At 45.0% G+C, this 20,547-nt stretch overlaps 1 protein-coding gene across 5 annotated transcripts in view; it reads right to left on the reverse strand.

Annotated features, from left to right (window-relative positions):
- The window catches only part of ATP10B (ATPase phospholipid transporting 10B (putative)), a 101,499-nt gene extending 81,807 nt beyond the window's left edge, over positions 1-19,692 (reverse strand). For 4 of the 5 annotated variants that reach the window (XM_090288529.1, XM_090288526.1, XM_090288530.1 and 1 more), the window contains exons 1-3: positions 19,404-19,692; positions 18,251-18,445; positions 4,099-4,303 (exon numbers count right to left, since the gene is read on the reverse strand). In XM_090288529.1, the coding sequence (XP_090144655.1) occupies positions 4,099-4,303; positions 18,251-18,445; positions 19,404-19,678 (675 nt within the window). In that variant the 5' untranslated portion in view covers positions 19,679-19,692. Of the gene's footprint in view, positions 1-4,098; positions 4,304-16,943; positions 17,577-18,250; positions 18,446-19,403 lie in introns of those variants that run through there. The other variant, XM_090288527.1, reaches the window with a different exon arrangement.
- Positions 19,693-20,547: the final 855 nt, after the last annotated feature.

Consider the following 20,547-nt stretch of genomic DNA (forward strand, 5'->3'; position numbering starts at 1 on the left):
CTTCCTTCCTTCCTTCCTTCCTTCCTTCCTTCCTTCCTTTCGTCCTTTCCTCCTCCCTCCCTCTCTCCCTCCCTTCTCTCTCTTTCTTTCTTCATACTAGTTTGGATAAATTATAGAAGCAAATGTTCTTCATGCCCCAGCAGCTGGGCCAGGTTTCCTTCCTGGCATACAAATTAACCTGCTGATTCCTGAGAATACTATCTGAAAACTAATGACAGTTCCCTGCTTCCCGGTTGGGTAGGAGTTATTTCCAAGAACAGCCACCATAGGGTGACTGGCAATTACCGCCCCTGTGATCTAGATAAGGAAATTGTCTGCAAATATGGTCACTATGCATCTCTAGAGGCCTGTGGGAGTGAGTCCCACCCAAGTACCCAGTTCGGTCTGGAGGGCTGTGGTAAGAAGGCTCTATCTTATAGTCTGTGTCCCTTTCAAGTGAGCAAATATTGACTAAGTTTAATCTTGCAATCCTTTTTTTTTTAGGTTGATATAAAATTATATTAGTCATAGGTGTTGACATAAGACCACTGAGGTTGTGATAAAGAACTTAGGAGTCAACTTGAGGATGCTACAGCTGGGACAATCGATAAAGATAATAACTGAACTGATTTGACGCCCACCAAATAAGTTTAAATCCACAAGTTCATATGGAGAATAAAAAAGAAGAACTCACTGATCACCTTTGGAGCATGCTAGGGAGTCAACTCATGAAATAGTGACATAAACAAGCACAAACACAAATCTAACCAGAATCTGACTTAGGCACCAGCTCTAACTACCAATGTCAGAAATATGTCATTCCGGGAAACGTGTTAAATGGTGATGCAACCAGCAAAATCAAGACTACAGATTTTACAGGACAAAGCAACAAAAACTAAATATACAAGAAAATAAAAAAGAAAGCAGAAGAATCAATCTAAAGAATAAAAGAGGCTGAGGAATCTAATCTCCGTATTTGGCCTTCTTTGAATCCTGATTCAGACAAACTAAAAATATGGGACATTGACTTGCAAGTTGACGTCAAGGAATTACTATTAATATTTTAGGCATGACAATGATAAAATGTTATATTTAAAAAATCCTATCCTTAAGAGACAAGTATTGAAGTATTTATGGGTGACATGTTGCAATATGGAAGATTTGTTTCAAAATAATTTGCAGAGAGAAGAGGGTGGGGATATCAATAAAGCAGGATTGATCATGAGTTGATTATTAAAATTAGGTGGTGTGCACATAAATATTTATCATAGTATTCTCTCTACTTTTGTATATACTTGAATATTTTCCATAATAAAAAGGAAAAAAAAAAAAGGAAAAGAAAAGAAAGAAAAGGAACTCTGTCTGAATTTAAATGAGGTCAGTCAATTGTTAGCACATCAGCTTACCTGCTCTTGCCTTTTGTGACATGCGGATGGTCAAAGTGCTTATCTCAGGTTTATTTATGAGGAGTAGGCAGAGATAACAGGTATATAACACTCAGAAGAACTGTCTATGCCTACCTCATGTGCTTGGTCAAGTGATCTGTTGATATTCCTTGTTATTATTATATGTTATTATGTAGCTCCTATGTTAAAAGAACCCCAAACAACAAGATCTTGTCTCGGCATTTAAGCAGTGGTCGACAGCGAGAAGGACTAAGTGTTACCCTTAATGGAAATTTGGAACAACCTGTTAGGGGCAGGTCTCATTACGGAATCCACCTAGAAAGAGGACTTTTCTTGGGTTCTCAGGGCAGGCAAGGCTGAGATGACAGGCTGCTTGCTACCTTCTGCTTTACTTGAGGTGCAACATCACTGACCTGGGGTGGAGAGCAATGACTCCCTAACCCCCTTAACCTGTCAGCAAAGTACACCTCAGCCTAAACACAGGGTGGGTTTTCGTGAGAATAAATAAGGAAATCATGCAAAGCCCTTAGTGAGGGCTTAATAAAAGCATATTATTATTCCTATTATTATCTAGAAATGAAAAAAAAGATACACACGCAAAGGCGGGGGTGGGAATCAAGAATTAAAACAGAAGCGAGAACTCTGAAAAACTTCAAGCTCAAAGAAATCTTCCACCCTTCACAAATGAATTTACCTTGTTTTGTAAGGCATTACGCCAAGCGCCCTGTGAGGATTCGGGGTTAGAGTTGGAGCGATGTTATTAAATTGGCTGGTCTACCGCACTGGAGGGGGAACGACCCCTCATCTGGCTCTTCACTCTAGTCAAATCCCAAACTATCTGACTAATTAATATACAAGAAACAGCCTGGGAGCTGCTGCCAAAGAAATGGAAAAATCAACTCTGGTGACTGTTTAGACTCAACACCACCAAAATAACTACCCGAGAGAGTAAAAAGAACTTAGAATTATGATGAGGCTGATGGGAGATTTGTAAGCAAATACAAGTTTCCCTGTTCCCAGAATTTAGAAAAAAGGAAATAGGATAGAAATTCTCAGAATGTTTTGCATATAGTTTAAGTAAGGTGGCAGTTTCACACACTCACACACATATTCACATGTGTGTGTGTGTGTGTGTAATATGTATTTCTCACTGTGAAACTCTCATGGACAGGCCTCAGGGCCCTGAGCCCAGAAGCAGATCGTCACTGCAGGCCTAGAATGGCTCTGTGAACTTACCCCAATCCTGCCTGCCTTTTTGTAAACACTGGGGTGATTTGGTCAAAGTGGTAAGGACAATCAAAGGAGAGAAAACTCAGACACCAAGCCGCAGGGCAGTGGCTGACTCAAGTAGACCCTGGAGACCATGAGGGATACTGAGCTGCTTTAGCTACAAGACAAAGCAAGATGATGACGCTTCGTGGTCACGGCGGGCTCCGGTCCCAGTAGAGTGATGGCCGCTGAGGGGGCAGCAATAGACCACTTACTGTGTGTGTGTCCACTGTGCACCAAACCCCGAATTTTCTTCTTTACTTTCCTTATCTCTTTTGAACCTCACAGCAAAACTATGGGATGGCTATTATCATTCCCATTGTCTGGGGACTGGATTCATCAGACAAAACAGGATTTTATGAGAACTGTTCATTCGGTACTTGCAGAGAGGCAGAGTGCAGTGTGATGGTCTCCTGAGTAGTCCCAATAGAGGTAACTGAACTCATGAGAATCACTTGCCCTCTTTCTCCTAAACTTCCTGACTTGTCCGGTTTCTCCCTGGCCAAACACTGGTAGAGTGAGGAAAACTGACAAGATTTTATTCTTTCCCATGGGCGGAGAAAGGTACCAGATTGGAAATCAACTCTTTCAAGGGGAATTTTAATTGAAAATTAGAATATCAACACTTATTGCCTATGAACACCATTGACATTTACTGCCAATTATTTACTGGTCTCTTACTATGTATCTATCTTCATGTTAATAACTCATGCACGGACCATCTCGTCTCTAGAATTATCCTGAGGAGAGGGCGCTACTTTTGCATCCATTTTCAGGCGAGGGAATGAAGGTATGAGAAAGCAATAACTTGCCTAAGGTGAGACAGCTAATAAATCGTGAGGCTGGGCTTGCAGTCCAGCTCTGGGCTCTTAACCATCAAACAATAATGGCTTCTCCACAATGTCCAATGTATCAAATATGTATGTGTGGGGATTAAACACAAGTGTCAATGATTGGTCCCTGTCCTCGAAGAGGTTTTAGGACTTTGGAGAGGGTAAAATACACACAAATGGTAACAGTTAATAATACAGTTCATGCTGTGGTCAAAGGAATACTAGAGAAGATTCATGGAGGGAGATAGAGTGGTTGGGGTTGGGCTGGGCAGGATGAGCAGGGATTGGATGAACACAGAAAAGTGGGCTGGTCCCAAGGGTAACTGAACAGGTTTAGCGTGGAGAGCATAGTTTCATCTATGAAACAGAGTGGGTCTTCATTTAGAAACTTGGACGCCTTTAGCAAGTTCCTTAAGCCTCAGTTTCCTCATCTGTGATAAGGAGATAATACCCATTTCAGAGGGTTGCCGGGAAGATTGTACCCGAGTGCTTGGAAAAAGGAGGCAGCCACTGCTTTCCCATCTACCCACCAGACTAAGCTCTGTTTTCCAGAAGAATTGGCTTCCTTCTTCCCTTTGGCCTTACCCTGAAGATGTTAGAAAGAACCCTACCTGCTGGGAGAAGCCCTTCACCACACGCCTCTGTTTGAGGTTTGTCTCTCCATCCAAGTTGGCGGTTTCCAGGTGGCAGATCCCGCTGGGGTCCGAGGAAAAGAGGAGGAGTATGTCGGCTGGGATGATCTCATTGCAATGCATCTGGATGAAGTCTCCCACACGCACGTCCTTCCAGCATTTCTGCACGTAGCTCTGCTCTTTCCTTGGGTGGGAGAAAGACAGCATCAGAGTGGGTCCTGAGGTTCTCCTGAAAACTGATGAGTGAATGGAGGAAGGTCCTACCTGCACCTAGATAAGTCAGCCTGTCACAAGGCTGCTCTGTATTTTACCTTGCCCCCGGTGACCACCACCGGAATCTCTCTAGAAAAGCTGAGCATGGTCTATAGAATCCCACCAATAAAAGATCCAACCTTATGATTCTTGAGAGTTTTGATAGACTGGTGGCTGTTGACTGGGTACTGTGTTCAGATTGGCTTCCTACCAGAAGGAAAAATGGAACGCAGAAGGTGACTTGAGAGTCACATGAGCATGTATTTCGAATACACATCCTGTCCCAGAATAGCCAGTTGTCACAGTAGAAAGCATGGTTATAAGAAACTGGGGTATAGGAAAGACTGTTTCTGATTACAGGAAGAAAGTGGTTGTAGGAAAAGGTGAGGGTATAGGCCACTGTCTGGGAAGATCTGAGGGGTTCTGAAACAGAAAACTCTGGGCCATCAGGGAACTAGGAAGATGAGACCAGGAACTTTGGGTGGAATTCACAGTGATCATAGTTAGAGGACTAAAGAAACCTAAGGATATTAACTACTTTCTCTTCCCATCCAATTGACTAAGCTAACAGCCCAGCTCAGGTGTTAATTATGCTTCATTTGCTTGCATAATAACCCACTTGAGTAGATACTACTGTACCCATCGTACAAATGAGGAAATCGAGGACGAGCAAAAATTTCCCAAGGTCTTACAAAAAAACAGAGCTGAAACCTGAGCCCAAGTCCAATGGATACCAAATCCCACGGTTTTTACTGCTTGGATAGCCCGCCTCCTCAGAAACAAGCTCCTCTCTCCTCTCGCGTCCCAGGGCGGCCCCGGCTTTCCCAGCACTAGCAGAAGGACTCGCTGCTTCCCAAGGCTGTGCTCTCCACTTTAAGAAGCTCTCATTTCAAAAAGTCTTCCTTCTCCTTTGCCGAACACGGAGCTAGCTCTGCTCTCCCAGGTAATCAGGAGCCATCCCATCTGCTACCATTTGAAAAATAACTTAAGGCATTCCTCAGGTGTCCCAGGAAGCCTTTTGGATGTATCAAGTTCAATGTAACTTTCCAAGTGCCCGCAATTTTTTTCTTGTGTGACACAGTTTCAAGATCTGTCCTGGGGGTGTGGGCTCTTCTGTTTCAGGTTTAGAAAGGTCCCTCTTGAAATGTGGGGGTTGGCAACAAACTAATAGTCCACATGGGGTCTTTTTAATGGGAGTCCAGGTGGCCTGTGGCTGGCGGCCGAACCCCGCCAGGCCCAGCCTCTCCGCTGTTTTTCTCTGCAGTTGCTGGGCCCTCTTGGGCATGTTTCTGCTTCTGTTTCTACTGGAATCTGGGCTGCCCGGGGCGTGACAAGGCCACTCTTCTAGAGCAACAGGCATGGCTGGAATTTCCCATTTCTCCTTTGACTTCACCAACATCCCCAAGGGGGTTGATGTCTACCTCTCTTCGTTGGGGCCCTCTGGACAACCCCAAGCAAGCAAGCCCTTCTAGGACCCTATTTTCCTTGTCATAAAAGACCGCACAGAGGCCGCTCTCAGTCCTTGAAATGAATTTGCTTCCCTTTGGAAGGCTGAGGGGAGATCTTATTAGAGTCTATAAAGCAATCGGGGTCCTCTGAACTGGAGGGCAGCCTTGCAACTTTGAAGACCCACAGCGCTCCGAGGAAGTGCCTGTGGGTCTGGGAGCTCGGTGCTCTGGTTAAATCCACCCACGGGCGATATCATCCCATTGGCCACGGAGACCACCTCTGAGGAGAAGGGCCAGTGTGCCTGGAGCGTTTCAGTGATAATTCTTTTCGTGGAAAAGCACATCACAGGCTTTTAAGCACTTTTGAGCTTCTTTTATGCTTCCCCTCTGCCCCACATCACCCTTTTGCCACATGAAAAAGAAGGACAGTCACCCCAGACTGTTTCTCAGCGTGATTTCAGAAATACATGTATCTGTTTATTGATGTGTTTAGGGTGGATATGCCTCCATTGGGAGTGTCAATGTTGCTTACTTAGGGAAGGATCCAGGGAAAGACTGGTCTTCCTTCAGAGCCGTTTAAAGGGAACACTGCTTAAAGGAATTGGAAGGGCCCACACTTGCTACGTGAGAAGAAGTCTTACAGGGTAATGGGGTGACGGCTTGCTCTATTGCTTCCCCCCCTTTTTGAGAGTGTGCTTTTAAAAAGGATTCTTAAATATTAACAGCAAAATCAATCCAAGGAACAAAGAATTATCATTCAATGTGTCTACCTTCTTCCCCGCCCTCCCTCTTTGACATATGTGCCCTATTGGATCACGCCTTTGGGGATGGTGGGGTATTGGTCGGTTGCTATAATCCCAGCACTCCAGCTGGTATCTGAGATCAGATTGACTTGGAGCAGCCTTCTGGTGACCAGCGCTTTCAGGGCACATTGGGTCAGGTTTGCAGAGGCTTGCTGGGAGCGCTGCAGATGCAGGTGTATCAAGGACAAGGCTCACGCACCTCCACTGATGGGCCCCGAATCTCATCTTCTCCCTTCTCACAGAGGACGGCACTGCTTATCGTGAGGTGTGGGTTATTAAGGTGACAGAAGATGGAAGGTTATGGAGATGAGCCCATGGTACACATCTTTATGGACAGTCACCTCTGTGAGTTGGGCTGGAGAGCTGCCTTGTCAGGTGCCACCCAGCAATGGAGCCACCCAAGAAGCTGTCAGACCAGCCTCTGTCTTTCCTTTGGCTGGAATCTCTCTTCCTTAGGATGGCATGTGGCGCTGAAGAACCTTCTCAGTCCTGCTGTGGGCTCACCTCCCCAAGCCGGTGATGCCCACTTGCGGTCCGTGCTTCCCCAACAGAGGCACGCTTACCTCCAGGCACACGTCCTGGCCTGCGTGTCTGGGAGTCATGAAGGTGTGAGAACAGCCAGATTCGGGGGTGTTGGTTCTTTAAGAAGACGTGTTTTGTTTTGTTTTTCTGGTAGGGAATATGGTTGAGTAAATTAGCCGGCACATAACTTAAAAGAATCATATTTATATTAACCCAAATATGGTTATGTTATGAAATCAGAGTCAAATTTTGTAGGAATTTTAGGGGTAAAGAGAGGAGGCATCAGGAACATGGCCTCTGGCACTGGGCCACTCTGGGCTGGTCTCCTGATCCTCTCGGTCCCCTTGATCTCTTCAACTGTCTGGAGAGTGACTAGAAAAGGCAAGGAGGTGGCAGCCCGAGGGGTCCAGCCAGAGGAGGGGATGAGCGGCTCAGTCCAGCCGATAAGGAAAAGCGGCACGCTCCTGCCCTGAGGGACACCCCAGCCCGGCCAGCTGCTGGCTCCCCGACCTGAGGAAGCCGTTCCCTTGTTAACCCAGCCCGCCTGGAGCAGCTGGCCCAGTGGACACATCCACACGCTCTGGATTACCTCCCTGCTCAGCAAGTCCACACCTGGGAACAGCCTGCTGTTTTAGTTTCACGGAATGTTCACTGATGTTTAAAAAATAAGACAAATCAGTGTGGCTTGGGACAAAGACTCCATCTGGCAGATTCCGCCTCCAGGAGAAATTAAGTGGGGCCACGTTAAATGGCTTTCTGAGAGGAGATAGAGCTTAGTAAGAGGTAAATTAACAGCAAGAGAGATTTGTAACCAACTGGATGCCTTAGGGAAGCAGGTAAAAGGGGGCGACTAGGGGAGGAGAGGATGCTTAAGGTTTTATTTCTCAAGCATGTGGGCTTTATAAAAAGGGTTTCAAGGAACTGGAATAGGGGGACTTTATCAGGAGCACTTTTTATTCAACATAGGATGGTGTGCTGCTGACCTGGGCTGTCCTTCAGGAGGCTGAATGTCAAGCCCAGAATGGTCAGTGTTGCTGCCCCAGGGTGAAAGGGGACAGTCAGGGAGACTGAGCGCAGTGCAGGGATTGAGAATAGCTCTAATCCCAGCTTCTCCACTCACTCCCTGCGGGATCTTGGGCAAGTTGCTTAACCTCTCAGAGCCTCTGCTTTTTCATTTGAAGGTAATATATGCACTTTCCTCAGAGGACTGGAGATGTGATGCAGGTAGAGTACTGAGCTCAGGGCTTTGCCCCTAGTGCCCAATAAATACAAGCTTCTTTTACGATGATGATGATGATGAGGACAATGACTTAGTGTTTGGGTGATGGCTAAGCACTACAAAGCCAGTTCCAGCGTGTTCTTCATGCTATTGGGACACTCATTTTATACCCATGATTGCATTTTATGGCTTGGGCCCAGGTACACAATGTACGAACACAAGAAACTCTAAAAATCCAAACTTCTTCTCCAAGCCCAGAAAAGAGGGACCCAAACTCAGCAGATCAAAGACTGAGGGCTCTGGGTGTTGGCTACTGGGACAAACTCCCAGAAAAATGTACCCTTAAAATCGGGGCTGCCCAGCAAGTTCTTTTGTGGACACTGACAAACTGAGTCTAAAGTTTCTATGGAGGCAAAAAACCCAGGATAGCCAACGCAACATCGAAGGAGAAGAACCAAGCTTACTATAAGGCGACCGTGATCAAGACTGTGTGGTACTGGCAAAAGAACAGACAAGTGAACAGACCAATGGGACAGCACAGAGAGCCAAGAAACAATCCACCATAAAGAGAGTCAACTGACCTTTGACAGAGGAGCAAAGGCAATACAGTGGAGAAAGACAGTTTTTTCAACAAATGGTGCTGGAACAGCTGAACTTTTATAGGCAAACAAACAAACAAACAAACAAAAAACTAGACACAGACCTTACACCCTTCTAAAAATTTAACTCAAAATGGATCACAGATATCAATGTAAAATTCAAACTATATAATTTCTAGACAATAACTTAAAGAAAAAGATTTGTCTTGAACATGAGGCAGCAGAAGAGAAGCTTTGCTAACCTTTAGCTATTTTAACATCTTCTCTATCTCTTCTTGTTATGGACTCACCAGTGGAAACTTCCAATAATGATAATATATGATAATATGATATACTATCAATAATATATATCATATAATATATAATTTAATCCAGTGTAATAAATATCATAAGGTATATATATTGAGTGTCTGTAATGAACCTAGCACTTATCCTATATTACCATTTAGCTATCTAATAATGAAACAACTTTTGTTGGTACCATTGTCTCTATTACACAGATGAAAAACTTGGTCCCAAACGGTGATCTAACTTATGTAGGGTCACATAGGTGTGTCTACCAGGATGCATGAGTGACAGCCGTAAGAGCTTCGCGGCTCGTTGTGGTCTCCTGGTTCTGTCTGGGAGTGAACTACAAAGCAGATGAAGCCCTAGAAGCTGGTGTCACAGACATCAAGGAGGCCGGGTTGAGGACAGCAGCCTCACTGTTGGAAATTGTGAGCTCCTCAGTGGCGGCACAGAAGCTGTAAATCCCCACCCGCTAAAATACAAATCAGGCCTGTTGACACAAGGGCAGAGCTCTGGTGACACTTGGATTCCTGTTTTATGACTCTTCCACCCATTGAGTTTCAGGGAAGGCCTAATGCATCCTATCCTGAAATGATGAGCTGAATTGGCCCCAGTGGTTTATGGCCGTCTGAGAGCCCAGGGCAAGGTACTGGAGGGAAGGTGGTACTTACAAAAGTAACACTTCTGAGAGGAGCCTAGTTTCTTGGTGCCAAATGCAGAGCAACGCCCTGTGGGATGGAGGCAATGGTCTGCTGGTCTACAAACTCTAGCCAGTGGTGCTTTTCATCGTCATGCTTCAAATGACACCGATATTGCTTTGTTGTCTGCATTTTTTAGATTCTTCCCCCAGGCCCATGTTGCTATGCTATTACAGCTTGCAGTGCAGTTCCATGGTAAAGAATTAGTTTTCTCTCCTGTGGTTCCAAACCCCAGCCAAGGGGCTTTCTTTCTTACTCCCCTTCGGTCAAGCTCATGGTGACGTCTGGCAATCAGGGTTATAGAATTCTCCTTGGCAATATTTTAGGTAACATTTTCTGAGTGCTACTGAGTGCCAGGCACTGTACTAAGCATTTGACCTGCATTATCTCATTTAATGCCTGCAGCAACCCAGGATGTTATCTTAGGGTGAAAATGAATTCTGGATTGTATTTAGATGTTTAAAATGGTCCTGGCAACAACTAAATTCTGCCCTGGCCCTCATCTCATCTCCTTTGGGTTTCCCAGAGAGCTGTTATTCCAAAGAAATAATAGTAGCCTGGGGTCCCAATAGCTGCTTTATCATAGCTGCACAGGTATGATATTCTAACGCACACTCTATGCTAGAAGTTGGGCTGAACCAAGTGGCTGAGGCTCTGGGCTAGACGAGGCCACTGACATCCCTTGCCTGAGTCTAAATCCTGGGATGAGTGTGCTCAGGTGTGGTGTGGAAGGGGCGAGGGTGGGCGTGGTATAGAGATCCAGGCTCCAGAGGGATTTCCCGAATTCAGATTTTAAATTCTGCCCACAGATGAGACATGAGGGAGCAGAGCACAGGTTTTTGCTTTTAAAAATTGTAGCCCTGTCCAGTGGTAAACATGGCTCTGTGAATGTCCTTGAGTTTTACTAATAAAATCAGCAATGCCTCCCTTGTATGTACAGGGCATGTAGCAAGAAAGATGAAGGCTCAGACTGGGACTGCCACTGATAAAATTAGAGTTGAAGTGCCTAAAATTTTTTTTTTAAAATTATCTAGTGCTAATAGTTCTGGTGCAGACACTGAGTTAAATGGTTTATAAGGATTATAAACCTCATTTAATCCACTAGATAGGTGCTAGTATTGTCCCCATTTTACAGATGTTGACATGAAGGTTCAAGGGATCAAGCAATTACATATGGCTACACATTTAGCAAGTGGCAGTTCTGTGACAATTCCAGGTCTGACGTCAAAGTCCTTGATGCCAAGCATCCAGTAAGATGTCACATTTTAAATGTCACTGTTGAGACTGCCTTTCATTGCAACTTCATTTCTCCAGCTGTGTGACTTTCAAGCCCTCTTGCATGTCATCTGCACACCTTTTCAGAAAATACACCGTAGGGAGATTATGATCCCCATTTAAGGATGAGACACCCGGGGCCCCAACTGCTTACGCGGTTTCATGCAGGTCACTGGTTAATTAGCAACAGACCCAGGATCAGGACCTCTGGTGTCCTCATTCTCAGGCCTTCTGAGGGGGGTTCTGGCAGAAAAGGCACCTGCTGTGCAAATACAAACAGGCTGCAGGCTAGGCACCTTTCTTCTCCAGCAGGAAATCTGTTCCTCTGGGCCACGGGGTCAGGAGACTTGGCCCCTCGCCTGCAGCACCTGCACCTGTTTGTATGTTATGGCAGCTGCCCAGCTTTACAGAAAAGACAGTGCCCAAATCTCAGTAAAAGTCAGAATTTAAGAATGTCGCATCTGAGTCACCCTGCTGAGCGTCTGACATTTCTTGGCCCCGGTCCTTTTGATGGCCGCAGGAAGTCACACGCGCAACGTTTAGCTGACACGTGATCAAGCTGTGGGCTGAAAGGTGTTCCCCGTGCCTGGCTAAATGCTGTGCACCCTTCAATGCCTCCTGAAATGTCACCTCAGCCTTGAAGTTTCTCCCATGCAGGTGAGTCACTGTATCCTCTGCATGACCATGGCCCTTTGTACATAGGTTACCGATGCACGTGGGCCACTGTAGGTGTTTATAAGTTCCTCCTGCCCCCAGGACCACTGAGCCCTGAGGACATACAGGACCTGTGGTGGTGCGCATACACTCAGTCCCGAATTAATATTTGTTAAACAGATGGGGGAATGAGTGCCTGGCCCCTTAAGGACTTTTGCTACATTACAATGTACAAAATACAAAAATCAGCCTGGATTCTCTTGGTTCCCGTTCCTGCTTCCTTATTGCCTATTTTCTGAATACAAATAAAAATTTACTAAGCTGGATGAATTAAAAAAAAAAAATCTCTTGCTGGGTATTTTTTTCCTAGTTTCATTAAACTGAGCCCTGGGAGAAACAGAGCTAATACAATTCTGAAGCTAATCTCTCCTTGAAGTCATTCCATAAATCTGATTAATGGGTCACCCTTAGACCACAAGCACAGTTGCTGTATTAAAAGAAAATGCTCTAACAGGATTGTAAGGCTGTTAACAAGGCTTCTGGTGTTTGCAAAAAGATTCCCTCACAGTCTAAACACGTCTAGGCTGGATGATGCGTGGGATTAGGTTAAGCAAAATTCAAAGGGCCCTACTATTCACTTGCACAAAAATGAAAACCGCCTAAAAAAAGGACATCATTTTCTCAAACGCGTGAATCTGAGACAAAATGGAGAGCACTAGTGATTGCGATATCAGCTTTTATGTTGCTTCTCAGAAAAAAATGATCCTCTCAGATCTTGGATTCCTTGTCTGACGTCCTGTCATGCAGCATCAATATTTGACAAAAGGAAGTGCCATTGAGCATCCATCAGTTAACATGACAACTAACACAACCTAGCATTTCCTAGCTTCCTCTTCTGGGGTCTCTCATATGACTGATCCACTCCAGACTTGGGAGAACTTGACGAATATACAGTACAGAATGTCCCAAAGTGTATCTGTTCCTGCCTGTTAACATATGGAAAGCAATTTATACAGAGTCTAAGCTTAAATATATATATTTTAAATGATTTATTTGTTTTATTTATTTATTTTATTTTGAGAGAGAGGAGAAGGGAGAAAAAGAGAGAGAAAAACATCACTGTGTGGTTGCCTCTCACTCATGCCCCCAACTGGGGACCTGACGTGCAACCTAGTCATATAGACTGACTGGGAATCGAACCAGCGACACTTGGTTCGTAGGCCAATGCGCAATCCACTGAGCCACAGCAGCCAGGGCTCAAAGCTTAAATATTTTTAAAGGTGATAATTTCTGAGAACATGGAGGTAGCCTCTATAATATCTGCTCACTCTTCTCTCAGAAACTTTATTTTTTTCATTTCGGTTTTTCATCTTCTCTGGGTAGCTCATATGCTTTCAGGGAAGCAGACTGCAAGCTGGACTCTGGCTCAGGTATAACGTAATTAGCACAACCCATCTTCTGCTCCCAGGGATTGATTCAGGGATGGGCACGTGGCCCGCTGTGGTCACTGCGGCGTGAGGGGGGACTGCCTTGCTTTGAGAGCGCCTTTCTTTCTCCCTTTGGGAATGACCCGATGTAGCTGTGAAGGCTGGCACTGCTGAGCCATCTTATTACCATGAGGGAAGTGTGCCCGAAGATAAAGGTGACGCAAAGGGGGATGGATGGAAAGGACAGTTAAATGCTGCATCTAGAAGGCAGACTGAACAGTGTCTGATCTCCTGCCCACCTCAGGATGTTCACAGTGACTTAAACCAATCAATCTTTTGGTTGTTTAAACTCGTTTGAGTTGAGTCTTCAGCCGCTTTCGGCAGAAGACATTTCAACTGACACATCGGAGTTAAACGAAGTTGGTTACATTACTTAGGGAGGGTCTCCGGGAACCTTTATCATGTTAATGGACGCTGTGGTTCCATTTCCCAAGTGTATTTGGCTGTGTGGTCTGTTCTTTTACAGTGCATCTCATAGCATGAGATCTAGTCTGACTCCAAAGTTGTACAAAAGTATAAACCGAGACCCAGAGATTTAAATGACTTTCTAAGCTATGACATCAATGACACAGGTTTGAGCTCTACGGGTCCATTTATATATAGATTTCTGTGCAGTTCAAAATCATGTTCTTCAAGAGTTGACTCTGTTAGTAGTTAGTTGCAGATCTGGGCCTAGTGAACAGGCTTCCTGACTCCTAGACCCATATTCTCACTTCAAGGCCACGCCTCCTTCTCTGCCTAAAGAGGTTAAGACTCCATGAAGATGAGTCTCAAAAGAAGAATTTAATTATTCTTTCGCAGAGACTCTAGATTCCTAGGATACTATAAAGCAAAGGTTGCAAATGAGGGAGCTCACAGGCAACATCAGAACTTTATGTCAAATAAAATAGGTCTGAAGTATTTGAAAAAAAAAAATCAGTTACCAACATTTAAAAATCAGGTTATTTCAAATAAAAATATTAATTCTAGCTCTCCTACTGAAATACAGGCAATCCAGCAACATCAGGCCTATACAGGGTGGGGAAAAATTAGCTTTATAGTTGTTTGTATGGAAAATAACACAGTAATTAATAAATAATACAAGAATAAACTTTGTTTTGGGTACTCTTAACTGTGAACCTACTTTTGCCCCATCCTGTATGTCTGCATGGTAACCAGCTGCAGCTGAGTGGCCATCTCTGCCTCCTGAGTTGAATGCATCATGGCCTCCCCCTACCCTTCGCTACAGTCCCCACTACTCTCTATCGCCTCCTAACGTTGACGCCACATGTCAGTTGCCGTTCATAAGTACACACACACAAATATTGCTTTCCTCTTTGTATCCAGTCTATTTTCTTCAATTACCTTCCAGTCCCTGTAGTCAATTACTTTACTACCCTGGAAAAAGTAATAAATATTAACAAATGTTTCCAACACTCAGTAAGTCTGCAATAGCACTGAGTGAATCAATGAACAGGTTTCTTCACTGGGCATTTTTTTTCGTCCTTCATGGGCCGTGGGTCAGGAGGCCCAGCATACAATTTTTTCTTTTTTTTGCCATGGATGTCCTTTTTAAGAGACATCTCTTTGTCCCTACTAGTCCACTAAACACACTTCGGGAAATACTGCCACAAAAACCCTCAACGTACCTCTCTGCCAGTGAGCCTGTGGACTGGTGTCTCTTTTTGCTAAGATTGTTATCACCTCATTCTGCTGTCCTGGGAAGTTATTTTGAGCAAAGACCTACAGCAGCCTGGGCTCCATCGGGCCAGGACCCTGCCCAGGCCAGGCTGTGGTCTGATTAGCACTGACATTATCCTGAAGAACAGGCCCATTATTCTGGGATGCTTCGGACAGAGCATTTCTGGCAGAGCAGGTAGAACAGGACCCGGCGAGCTGAGGTCCACATGCATTCCTCCCCAAGGAACCAGCTTCCTGGCTCACTAGCTTGTTTGGGGTGGGGTGGGGAGGAGAAAGGCGGAAACAGTGATGGGTGGATTGGTGACAGGAGACAAGCTATGCTTTGTACAAAACCATTCTCTTCAAAGGAAGGCATCCGACCCCAACAGTTATTTTCCCCCTCTTTATCGTCCCTCATTCACAGGTGGGCAATGTCTAAATCTCCACTCTATGTCATGCCAACAACATTCTAGACAATGAGGTCAAGCTCAGAATGCACCACCACCACCAAACCCAAACTAAAGCCTCACACCTGAATTTCTTAGACACAGGTGTGGCTCTGCACGCACAGAAGCTGGAGGCTCATCAGAAGCTGGCTGAGAGCATGGAGCCTCTCTTGCGGTGACCTGGAGACAAATGAGTCACCTGCATTAGAAGTTTCCCTGGTGACAACTTTCCAAGTGGAGTTTGGCTCAGAAACCCTCTCCCCAGACAGCTCCAAGTTGATCACCTTCCACCCCACGAGAAAGAGGACCCTTCCTTAGAAGGAAGCAGTCCCTGTACACACATCTCAGAGCAAGAAGGACCAGAGCAGCTGTGGAACTTCTGCTGAAATGAGGCTGACACAGTTAGAGGAAAACGTCAGACAGACAGTGCTCCTTGAGTGAGACAGACATTTTCCTGATTTGCCAGGATGCCACGCCCTCACCTGATAGTGAGTCCAACATGAAGGCGTTTGTCTACCTGCGGGTCCAGAAGACGCTCCGTCAGGCAGTCTGTCTGTAAGCCCAGGTCTGATGGCTTTGTTTCGGTCCAGCCTACGCGAGCTGGCACAAAGCGGACACACACAGTAACACTACTTTCTTTCCTTCCTGACCAAGAGCATGTCCTTTTCTTCATAACCGAGTCTGGTCAATTGCTCGATTGAACTTTTGTAAACCGATGACACATATGAAATAACAAATAATGTGGCCAGAGAGGCGGTGTGCAGTTTTTGCTTTGGCTGGTACAACACCAGAGAGGAAGCGTAGGGATGATGGAGCTAATATGAGTTTTACATTCGATAGGTGAAGCAATCACAGTTTATGACGTGTTGAGCATTTATTATATGTCAGGCATAGCGCTAAGCGCTTTCCAAAGATGACCCTGTGCTATTATCATGACCACCCCAGGAAGTGTTCTGATTTTATGAATAACAAAATGAAGCTCAGAGAGATTAGGTGAGTTGCCTGAGGTCACACACTTCTCTAGTGACAGGGACAATGTTTAATCCAGGTGGTGGGTTTCTGATGCTGCTTCTGCTAATACAACGCTCTACGGGGTCTCCCCCAACAGATAGCGATGCCTCTTGCCCTGAGGGTCTCCAAAAATGCTCCAGGGTGCTCAGGGCCACACAGGACTAAGAATAAATGCTAATTTATGCAAGATTCTTAAATACTAACACGTTTGAAACAACAAAGGAAATGCCATATAGTAAAGACTTCCTAATTTTAATAAAGAACTGAGTCAAGCCCCTATCTTTTTTTCTTTCTGTGTTTTGGTTTTTTAGACCATAAACCTCACTGTGAAGAACTGAACGGCTTCACTGAGATAATGTTCTCCCCCTATTCCGTCCCTTCTCTAAACAGCGGCTGTAGTGGCAGCAACCCCAGACAGAGCAGGGCTGGGCCCACAAGATGTCCCCAAGTGTTTTTGCTTTACCTGCTATAGATGAGGCTTTCTCTGTTGTTGATCACCTTATCGGATTTGTACCTCCGGAGGTCTTCCCAAGCGTCCTTGATGGCAGTGACCCCCAGGATGATACAGATGGGTATCAGGTTCACCTCAGGCTGGAAAGCATTGACCACGGGGACAAAATTCAGAACCGCTATGACCACAAAATAGACATTGGCAAACCGGTGCAGCTGCTCAAAGATGTTCTTGGGCACGAAGGACAGCACAGTGTACTTGCTGGTCTTAATCTGATTCCCACGGTGGTGTCTGTTGGGGTTCTCTTTGTGGGACCATCCTTCAAAGAGCAGGTTGGGGACCACCACTCGCTTCTTGTCTTCTTTCTTTCTCCGCCTTCTCTTCTCTTCCTTGCCCATCTCTGCTGAACCCCGTCTCTTTACTTCTCATAGGATCGCATGGGGGCTCCACGTAGAAGAGGTTTCTCCCTGGTCAGTTCCATTGTTCAGCAACCAGCGAGTCATGTCCCTGACATCTTGTACCTTCTTCTCTGCTGGAAGTGTCTTTCTTCTTTTCAAAGGCAAATTAAAAATAAAAGCGGGTGCACAAACACCCAGGGAGAAAGCTGACAAGGAAAGAGCTTGCAGAGAACAGGTGTGCACTTGCCAGGCCACTTCCTCCTACTTGCTGAGACTCCACCTGTTGGAATGTAGACGTCACCCACAGGTATCTTTCTTTTCCACCCTAAGCAGCTGAGGACAGGCGTGTCAACTCTGGGTCCTAAAACCTACCTGGTTACGTTCTAAAAGCAAGGATTTTTAACCTGGAGGTTCAGATGCTTTAAAAATGATACCCAGTTTCTTGTTTGGGAGACTTTGCCTGTCACCGTCCAAAGAACTGCTCCTGAACTTGGTCTCCTGAGATGACCCGGTCAATGCTAGAGTTTTTAGTCCTACTCTTAATATTGTAACATCCTTGTGTTTAATTTTATGACTAATTACACAAGCTAAAGTAAGGTTTCTAAGTCTCAGCACTACTGGGTTGGATAATAACTGTTTGTTGTGTGTGAGGGGTCTGTACAATATATTAGAAGATGTTTAGCATTATCCTTGTTCCTTACCCACTAGACAGGTACCAGTAGCACCCTTCTTCCCAAAATGGCAACAAAAATGTCTCCAGACATTGTCAAACGTTCCCTGCAGGGAAAAATTGCCTTGTTTGAGAATCACTGAATTAAGTGAACTTAAGAAAACACACGAGAAGAGAGACCAATCTTTTGAAAGTGATGAGTTTGCATGACTTATTTGCAAGCGAGAAAACAGAAGAATGATTCCTCTTACCTTTCATATATCTGGATGTGGGAGCAGTTTATCCCTCTATCAAAGCGGTATCTCTTGAAGTCCTCCATGCCATCCTTGACCATGATGATGAAGAGCACGGTGGCCAATGGCAACACGGTGATTTCCCTGTGGAAAACCTCCATGGTGGGCATCCAGTTCAGAATCACCAGGAACAGGAAATAAAGGTTGGCCCACCTGCAAGGGGCAAGCAAGGTGTGAGTGAATATCCATACTATTTCTTCCCTACTCTTGGCCCTTAACCAACTAAAATGACATTCTTTTTCTGTGTCACCTCAAACATTATGGAAAGGGCTTTGAAGTCAAGTCTATATAGATCCAAACTTGGTTCCTACTGTTGACTAGTTGTGTGACCTTTCTGAATGTATTTCATCTTGTGTAAAATGGGAATAGGATTGCCTACTTTAAAGGGCTCTTATTGACAGTACATGGGGTAATATTTATATATACAACAGAGGGTTCTGAAGCATGGTAGTTGCTCAATAAATGGTATTTTATAATAATAATTACAAAATTTAGGCTGATATCTAAGTGCATGTTTTGCTTTATAATTAAAAGGTGATTTTGCATATATTATCTTGAAAGAGTGGCTTGCATTTTAAAGTTTTCAAGTGCATCTTGCTCCTCCTTGCCACCGTGCCTTTGCACATGAAGCTCCATCTGTAGAAACATCTTCCTGGCTCCCTTCCCTAACTTCTCTCTGCCTCTTTTCACCTAGTTAACACATTCTCTTCTTTCAGGCTATACTTCAATCACCAGTTCCTCTTGGAAGTCTTTTTCTGCCTAGGCGAGATTTCCCTCTTGCTCTCACAGCACCATATAGCTCTCCTTGAAAATATCTATCTATGTCTATTTATATAATTTATAAAATTAATGTCTCTTTCACTGGACAATCTACTCAGGACAGTCTCTATTCTTTCCTCATGTATTTCTAGAACTCCACACATGGCCTAACACAGAATAGAATCTGTATAAATATTTACTGAACGAACGAATGAATGAACGGATGACGGGGCTTCTCCACGTCCATGCATTTGGATACTAAAGAAAAGGAGGCCCATTGCGCACATCTCAGAGTCTCTGAGTGGCAGGTATTTGGTTAAAGTGGGCTCTGCTTGGCCAGGTGCGTGCGTACCTGTGGAACTGCTCCAAGAGATTCTGGGGCAGGAAGGTGAGGAGGGTGTACTTTGTTGTGCAGATTCTGTTGCTGGAGTATCTCCTGGAGACCTTTGCCCAGTCTCGGTGGAACGTGGCATTGTTGGGGAACACGACCCGCTGCTGTGCCAGGCTGTATCTCTGCCTCCCCTTCTCCGGGGACAGCAGTGGGGTGGCTTCTGATGCAGACGGAAGGAGGCCATCTCTGACTCGCCACTGCCACCGGTGCCAGGACGAGTCCACTGAGAGGGCCATTTCCGGCAGCAAGCTACAGTCTTGAAACAGACACAAGCAGTCGCTATGGTCAGAAGAAATACATGTACGTGGTATATCGACTCATCCCTTTGTCCACCCATCCCTCCAAGGAAGATTCTAGAATACAACGTGAGAAAAGGAGGTTCCATCCCCATTATCCATTTTTGTTCTAGGGTGAGACACTGAGCAGATAACCATATACATAATACACAACTAATATGGCGATATATGCCATGGAAGCATTTAAGGGGGAGGGTGTTCCGATGACCTCGTTATGGCCATCAGCCTGGTGGGCGATAGCCCCAGAAGTCACAATTCTAGCTCTGGTTCATTGCTAACACTGAACTGTCCCTTCACCTGGCTGGTGTTTAGTTTCTTCACAAGCTTTTTGTGAGGAACAAATTGGATAGGACGTAAAAGTATGTTGAGAAATGTCTTAAAGGGAAAGGTATTTATTCTTTAGGTTTTCTCCAGCTCTAAAATTTTCTGATGGTGCTGATATTTCGGAGAACTCCATTTGTGGTCAGAACATCAAATGGCAGTGATAGGTGGGACGGAAGAGAGAGGTTCTTTTCTGGGACATTTGGGCTGGAGGCAATGGGAATGTGCTGTGTGGTATCCCAGGAACACCAGCTGGCTTTTTCCGACCTGGCTGTCTGGGACTGGGGGTGGGACAGTCCTTCCTTCTTCTCCACTCCATTTGGTGGCTTCTGAAACCAAGTATTTGTCAAGCAGACGATCCGCCTAGATGGGGGACAAATGCTGCTCTCTCTGGGATATTTCAGTTTCTGAGTTCTTTAAAAAAAACCTATAAGCAAGTCCTCAAGGTTCCTTTTAGCGAAAGCTTGCTTTAGACCCAGAAGGATATT

This window comes from Furipterus horrens, unplaced genomic scaffold (assembly GCF_987537825.1).
Source record: "Furipterus horrens unplaced genomic scaffold, mFurHor1.1.pri manual_scaffold_10, whole genome shotgun sequence".
Lineage (NCBI taxonomy): Eukaryota > Metazoa > Chordata > Mammalia > Chiroptera > Furipteridae > Furipterus > Furipterus horrens.